Below are 7,947 nucleotides of genomic sequence, written 5' to 3'. Positions count from 1 at the left end.
TCCTCCAGGTGACACATCTACATTCACTCAAAAACACATTTAGGGCCGGCAGCGCCGGCTCCACCCCAGACGTGTGAACCAGGCACCCCAGGCAGGCGCAGAGGGGCTTTATAACCCGAAACCACAAACCTGTCGATACTGGGAGGTGCGCCGCAGAGCCCTCTGGGAGATGTAGTTCCCGAGCGAGCGGAACTCTGGGAAATGTAGTTCTGCGAGTTATTGCGAAGCCGGACGGCGTCAGTTTCGGCGCTGGGGTCGGCGAGGTAAGGGTGTGCGGGGCGGGGGCGAGGGCGGGACGGCGACGCTGAGCGGCGGGGGCAGTCTTTGTGTCCGCCCGGGTCCTGCGGTGACCCCGACTTGGACCGCCTCGCGGCGACCCCGGCTCGCCCACGAACCGGCTCCGGAGCCGGGTGCCAAGAAGGCCCGGGAGGACGCCCCGCAGCGCATGCGCCGCTTGCGGTCAGGTGGGGGTGGGGCCGTGGGGGCGGTGCTGGGAAGGGGCTCGTCAGGGTGGGGGCTGCGGGGAGGGGGCTGAGGGAAGAGGGCCGTGGGGTGGGGACTTCGGGGAGGGGTCGCGGAGGCGGCGTGGAGGAGGGAGGGAGCGAGATCGGGAGGGCAGCGTTTAGGGAACTGGGGGTCTGTAGGAATGAGTGTTGGGGGCAGTGAGTGTAGGCTTCGGGAGGGAGATTTGGGGGTCGGGCTAGGCCCCCCGTGGTGGCGGTTGATGAGGGGACTGTGAGGGACATCGTGGAGCTGATTAATTTGGGGACACCAGAGGGTCAAGATATTGGAGTGTCTGTGAAAATCAGTAACTTGGGGCTAGGGAGAGGACGAGTGATTGTGAAGCCAGTGGAGGGAATTAACTGGGTGATGGGGGCCTCTGGGGTGAATCGTTGGAAGGGGCTTTTGGGGGAGTCTAGACTTGTGGGATTGGCAGTTGTGGGGGCCAGGCAGCAGGAATTGGGAGTGAGGGAGCCCCTGAGGCTGCCCTCTGGAGTGATGGGAGAGTGGTGGGGGGAGTGTGTGTCATTGGGGATACAGGTCGAGAGTTTGTAGGAATGATTAGGACTTTGGTGATCAATGATTTGGATGCCTTTGGGTTGGCGATTGGGGCCAGTGAAAATGAATGAACGCTTTGGGGGCGTTTAGAGGGCTCAGAATTGTCGGACTGAGGATTTCATGGACAGAAAGGCCTGTTGGTCGTGACAGTATTGGGTTTTACCTGAGCCCTGTGCTCCTGGGAAACAGCTGACTGCAGAGAATGCCCTTCCCCATGTAACTAGATAAGATTCACACGTGCACGCTGGTTGACCTATGACAAGGCCAGACTTGACCCTCCAAATTCTAGTTCTTTGCCTCTTCAATGATTAGCTGAAATGTCCCTCCCTCTGAGCAGTGGGAACAAAGTTGCTTGTTAACTAGACTTTGGTTAAGTTTCTCTCCTTCCCCAGCTTCCTGAGCTTTGGTCTGCCCTCTGCTTGAACGGCATTAGCCGCTCTTGAGAACTGGCAGGCCTGGGTGAAATGTTCTCCCATCTGCTGTCTGATCCCCCGCCCTTCATCCTGCTGCACCACACCTGGTTTTTTTGTGTAAAAGAAAGCAGAAAACTCTTTGCCTTGCAAAGATGCGTGCACCTCCTAGGGCCAGTGTTCTCCCCCTTGCAGTGCACGCATACTCCTGCAGTAATAATTTTTTGGAATAAAATATTTCCTTACTAAGACTGCATTTGTTTTTTATTTGACAGTTCAATGGTAGCTTTTCGGTGGAGGGGAGAGTGTTGGGTGGCCTATGCTGGTGAGTGGTCTAGGCCTGTGTTTGGGGATCTTGGAATTGTTGCATCAGAGATTGGGGCGCTCTGTGTCAGTGACAGGGGGTCTGGATACAAGTTGATGGGTGGCCTGTTGGGAGTTGCGAGTGGACAGTGGGGGTAGTCATTGGAGTCATTGGAGGGATTGGGAGTATCGGTGTTCATGCAGAGCTAGAGTCCCTGTGGGGCAGTCAGTGAGTGGTGGGTGAGCATTGGGTGGAGCAGAGAATGGGGTATCGTGAAGGCAATGATTGGGGGCCCTGTGTGATAAGGGATTGGGGATCCCTTGGGGTTTAGTGATGGGGCTAATTTAGGTGGCTGGTGGTGATGGGACATAGCAAGCCTGAGGGGCTCTGAGAGAACAGTTATTAGGGCACCTGTTAAGGTGAGTGAATGGGTGCTGTAGTGGGGGAGTGATTGGAGGTCCTTTGGGACTCAGTGTTTGAGGTTTCACTGACTCAGTTTCTAGTCAATGAATAGACTCTGTGGAGATTTGTGAATGGGCGTTTGGTGGGGCCAGTGATGGTGTTTCTTGGCTTCAGTGTTTAGGAACCTGTGGGAACCAGTGATTAGGGGCTGTGGCGTGGTAATCAGTAAAGGGGCCTGTAGGTATAACTGTGGCTGGTGCCTGGGGCTGAGTGAGGGAGAGCCTGGTGTGACCAGGAATAAAGGGTCCTGTGAGTGATCAGGGGCAATGCTGTGGAGAGACTTTGGATTTCATTGATTCATGCCCTCCTGTGGATTGGTTTTGTCACTTGGGGGCTGGTTATTGGGGGCTTTGCTAAAGGAGTCATTGGGGATCCACAGCGTGTGTGAATGAAGGTGCTGGAGGGATGGCCTGTGAAATCAATAATCAGGGTCCTGGGGGGTGATGGGCACGTGGGGTAAGTAATAGCAGGGTATATGGGGCTCAGTGGGTGTGTTGTCTGGAGTTTGTGAGGGGCCTGTTGTGTTCACTGATCTAGGGGCTGGAGGATTCTCAGGTGGTCATTGTGGGTGATTGGGGGCCTTGTGGGTCCTGAGGGTTGGTACCTGGGGTGGGGTTTGGTCATTCGAGGTCTGTGGGGGTTTCTGTGTGTTGAGGCCGTCTTTGGGGCCAGTGTTGGTGACTGCGGGGCCTGTGAGGGTGGTGTTTGTGGGTCTGGGTGGGTGTGATGGGTGTTGGTCATGCGTTGGCTCAGGCAGGACTCTCACACAGTGACTTCTGTTAAATAACCACATTCTCTTGTTTCTTGGGCCACTCTCACCCAGCACGTGCTTCATTGGTCAGTGACACCTCCTTTTACTTGAATGTTTCTTTGTTTAGAGGTTCTCAGTGGCCCGTTGGCTGTAAGGTCCTCCCCCTTGCTAAACCTCGTTGCCCTCCTCTCTCCCTGCACCACCGCCCGCTCTCTCCATCTCCAGCCGGTTGTGTCTGATGCTCCTTGGTGGGCATGGTCTTCCCGCAGTTCCACAGTGGGCTCCTCCTCTTCAGGGCTCAGTTAAAGTCATCTCCAAGAGACCTTCTCTCGCTGTGCTGAAGGGGTATCCTTCGTCCACGCCTTCCTATGTCACATTGAAAATTTCTTCTGAGCACTCTCACAGTCTGAAATTATTTTATTTACTTGTTTATCTGTTTGCCATCCTAGAAGGTATTTCCTAGAGGGCAGAGACCCTGTCTTTCGTGTTTGGTGGTTCCTCCCATGTGCCCAGAACAGGGCCTGTGGTAAGAGGCTTTCAGCTTATTGCTGCTTTCCAGCCAATAAATGAGATGGTGAGTGTGTGTGTGTTTTATTTGTGAGTGTGTGAATGTATATGTGTGTATGTGTATTTATGTGTGTATGTATGTGTGTGTTTTTTTTGGGCAAAATTATGCTCAGAGACTGAAACTGTCTTTGCCATAGTTCATTTAACACAAGTTCACTGTGGGATTTATAGTAATTTCACAAGCCGATAGCATACGGGGTAATGTCTCTCAGTAAGCCAATAAAGAAATAACAACATAATCCAAACCAGTGATAGGTTAATCACATTGTTGTTCCAGGCAAGGGGAGATGAAAGGAATAAAGTCCAAATTTAGTTCAAGGAGGCACTTGGGAGCGTTGGCTTGACCACCAGAGCGGTGATGTCCAGCTGCCAGCACAAAACGGATGTGAAAAGTCCCCGTTGCTAGAGCACGTTGTTAGGGAACAATGGCGCCAGTGTTGGTGGGCAGGCTGCTCTCCTTCATGGGGCCCCTGTGAGGTTTGTCACCGCTACCAATGAGGGAGTCGCCCCTACCACAGGAGCTAATGCCCCAAGGTCTTCGGAGAGTTTGTTTAGCTCAGCAGCGAGTGCCTGGCCCAGACCGAAACTCTCCAATAATCTCAGTAACTCTCAGTGTCTGTAGTCTGGATGTCCCCTTGTCATAGTTGCTTCTCCATGTGTTCCTACTGACCAGCCCCCAGTGGGGCCCCTCAGCAGCTGGGCTGCTGAGTTCTCATCAACAACAACAGATGAGATGATGACATCCTGATACAACTTACTTCATTCTTACATCAAAACAACTTTTTTTTTGTCTTTGTCATAAATGAGTGGATAAAAACAACTGAAGTCATAAACAAGTGGATTTGAAGTCATATTAAACCAGTACACAATGGTGTGAGTGCGTGAATGTATACATGTGTGTGTGTGAGACTTGATGTGAATGTGAGAGCAGAGTTCGGGAGTGTGTTGGGATCCTGAAGGAGGAAGCCGGGGCGACTGCTGTGGATGTTGCGACGGTTGGCACATTCCCTTTTCCAGAGGAGACAGCTGAAGAAGATCTCCTGTGCATCAACCCGGAAGGGGTCCAAACTAAACAGAAGCATCCAGGGCCAGTGGGCCTTGATCTCAGGGACCCCAGGTTTGGAGAGCGATGACTCTGGGGTCTCTTTTCAAGCAGGGTCCTCTCAGGGCTTCCTAGACTCTGAGACCCCTTCCTGTGCCCAGGAGCCTGGAAGAGCTCCCCAGGCATCTCAGGAAGAGGTGCTTTTCCTTGGGATGTTGCTTTCTGCTCTCCCAGGACGTTTTTTCTTGAGAGATCTGCCCTCAAGCCCTGCACTCAGGGGAGCAGAATTTGTCACCCCAAAATATGTCTCTTTGGCATAAGGATTATTTTAGGCTGGTTATTTTAAGAAACAGCAGACATGGGAGAAGCTCTGAAAACTGAATAGAAGTTACCCTTGTGTAAGAGATATTGACATTTATAGGGGAAATCTCCCCGTGTAAGGATGTCTCCCTCTCAGTACCAGGAAGAGGGGCTGACTCAGTCTCTAGAGACGCTTATCAACAGAGAAGGCGGAGTCTTTTTTGTGTGTGTGTGTGAGGAAGATCAGCCCTGAGCTAACATCTGTTGCCAATCCTCCTCTTTTTGCTGAGGAAGACTGGCCTTGGGATAACATCTGTGCCCATCTTCCTCCACTTTATATGGGACACCGCCACAGCATGGCCTGACAAGCAGTGCATCAGTGCGCGCCTGGGATCTGAACCCAGCCAGTAGCGGAGCGTGTGCACTTAACTGCTACGCCACAGGGCCGGCCCCGAAGGCAGAGTCTTAAGTCTGCATAACAACCATAGCCTTGTTTACTGTGCTTTGCCTGAAAACCTCCTGTAACTGACTCCTCGCACCCTCAACATTTTTGTCTTTAGCTGAAGATGGTATTTAAGGTGGTGGTTTTGGCTGTTTCTGGGAGTGACTCAGTTTTCTTGGGCCTCTCCCATGTATATGGGAGGTATGCATATTATTAAACTTCTGTTAGTTTTTCTCTTGTTAGCTTGTCTCATGTCAATTTAATTCTTAGACCAGCCAGAAGAGCCTAGAAGGGTAGAGGAGAAATTTTTCCTCCCCAGCAACTCTTCACACTGGACTAAAAAGAGTCCACTTTCACTCGGGGAATCTGACGTTTATGTCTGCACCCCTAAGTAGCAGAACTGTGTCACTTGTCTCCCTTCCCACTCCTAGGAATTATTCCTGCCCTGGATGCCCTTGCTTTGCCCTCTACCACTATTTTGGGTCAAAATTCAAAATCCAGCCTATCTTTCAAAACTGTGGGTTTCTTTTTTTTTTTTTGCTGAGGAAGATTCACCCTGAGGTAACATCTGCTGCCAATCTTTCTCTTTTTTTTTTGCTTGAGGAAGATTAGTCCTGAGCTAATGTCTGTGCCAGTCTTCCTCTATTTTGTATGTGGGTTGCCACCACAGCATGGCTGACGAGTGGTGTAGGTCTGCGCCCAGGATCTGAACTCACAAACCCAGGCCGCCAAAGCAGAACATGCCAAACTTAACCACCAGGCCACAGGGCCAGCCCCCAGACTTGGTTCTTGACTGCCCCACAAGATCCTCATTACCTTGTTGATATTGTGACCAGTCTTCCCTCCCTGGCCTGAGTCTTCCCTCACTTCACATTTTTTTTTTTTTGGTAGGGAAGGATTCACCCTGAGCTAACATCTGTTGCCAATCTTCCTCTTTTTTCCTTTTTTTTTTTTTCCTCCCCAAAGCCCCAGTGCATAGTTGTATATTCTAGTTGTAAGTCCTTCTAGTTCTTCTATGTGAGCCGCCGCCAGTGGGAAACAAACCCTGGCCGCCAAAGCGGAGCATGCCGAACCTTAACCACTAGGCCTTCCAGGCTGGCTCTCTCTCGATTCTCTTTATGACAGAGAGGGAGACAGTTAAGGCACTCAGGAGTTGATGGCAGGAGCTGACCACATGGTCAGGTCAACGCTAAGCAGTGTTCAGGTGTTTCCTTCCTGCTTCCTGCTTGCCGTCTGCACAGGGCATGGGCTTTGCTGACTGAGCAGTGCAGGGCTGCTGAGCGTGTGCTAATGAGAGCAGGCTTGTGTGGTCTGTTTTCAGACTGGACCCAACTCTGGGGTGGGTAGTAACTGCCTTCAAGGAGCTGCTGTCCTGGCTGCACTCTTATTAGCTGCCCTGGGGCAGAACCTGGCAGTTTGCTGACACCCAGGTATAACTGTGTTCCCTCATTTGTGGGAGATGAGTGGAGACTTCCATCTGTCTTTCTCTGTATCCAGCGGGACATTGAAGGCACCGCACTCTCCCCCGTTGTTTGATAGAACAGAGCCTCCAAACAGAGAGCTCTTGCTCTAAGTCTTCGCAGGTATCACATTCTCTCCTTGCTCACTTTATGTTCTGGAATGGTGCCCACTGACCTGTCCACCATTTTTGGTCTTCCTAATAGCCTATCAGCATGTGGAGAGAGCCCGGAGCACCAGGAACTTAGGAGGTGCTCAGCAACCGTTCCCGGACCACAGGGGGAGACCACAAGCAACAGACAAATCTCGATTGGCGGGGTTGCTATGAAAGGTGGAATTTGTCCCTCCGGTCCCCATGTTTACTGGGTACTGTGTTTTTTAGACATTTCTTTTCAGGTGTATTCTTATGAAGGAAATAACACCCCGGTGTGACCCCGTGCCTGTGAAGTCCTTTGCTCTGATTCCATATCCAACTGAATGTAAGTGACCTGATCATGAGCTATGAAGAAATTTAAAGTGTATTTGTATGCATCAGGACGTAGTATTTTTTGTTTATTTTTTGCTTATCTTAAATCTTGGTCCATCTCGTGTAGTAATTCTGCCTAAGACTGTATCTGCTATGCATTTTGTGATCCTTTAAGAAGTTTTTAAAATAGTGGTTGTACTCAGTTATCTGGTTATATGGCTTGTTGGGGAAATAACTAAAACCAAAATCTGCCAACCCAGAAAACCTCTCTGCAAAAGTAGAAGCGAAAGAAAAATAGTTTTATTATTGAATAAAATGAAACCAGAATGTGATGAGCATTGCAGGCGATCCACTAAAGAGATTGTAAAGACAGGAAGAAATCTCACCCTGCTCTATAGCCAGGCAGACGCAACCCATTACACACATGTTCTCAAGATAAATGATCACGTGTCACACTTGGTTCATCCTGAATTGACCTGGAGATCAGGGTGGCCATCTGTGGTGTCTGATTGCCTTTATCCAAAGGAAAAATAGACTCCTCATATCTTTATGACAGAGGTAGTTTTACAACTTGGAGTCAGGTGCCCAAGGCTGGCTGGTTGGGCTCTGCCCTCCCACAGACTGGGAGAAGGGGGCACGTCTTCTGGTGATTTCAAAGCGCTCCCAGGTCCTTAAGAAAGACATTC

The 7,947-nt window shown here is 50.7% G+C and overlaps 1 protein-coding gene across 2 annotated transcripts in view; it reads left to right on the top strand.

Annotated features, from left to right (window-relative positions):
* The first annotated feature begins 225 nt into the window (after positions 1 to 225).
* ZNF605 (zinc finger protein 605) overlaps positions 226 to 7,947 on the top strand; it is a 58,495-nt gene continuing 50,773 nt past the window's right edge. Inside the window, exons 1-2 of one of the 2 annotated variants that reach the window (XM_087423542.1) lie at positions 226 to 263; positions 7,178 to 7,274. In XM_087423542.1, the coding sequence (XP_087279668.1) occupies positions 7,202 to 7,274 (73 nt within the window). In that variant the 5' untranslated portion in view covers positions 226 to 263; positions 7,178 to 7,201. Of the gene's footprint in view, positions 264 to 2,705; positions 7,275 to 7,947 lie in introns of those variants that run through there. The other variant, XM_014787207.2, reaches the window with a different exon arrangement.

Source organism: Ceratotherium simum, chromosome 35 (assembly GCF_057802395.1).
Source record: "Ceratotherium simum simum isolate JZ-2026a chromosome 35, ASM5780239v1, whole genome shotgun sequence".
NCBI classification, from domain to species: domain Eukaryota; kingdom Metazoa; phylum Chordata; class Mammalia; order Perissodactyla; family Rhinocerotidae; genus Ceratotherium; species Ceratotherium simum.
The sequence above is the reverse complement of the archived record's forward strand: the minus strand, read 5'-3'. Positions and strand labels throughout refer to the sequence as shown.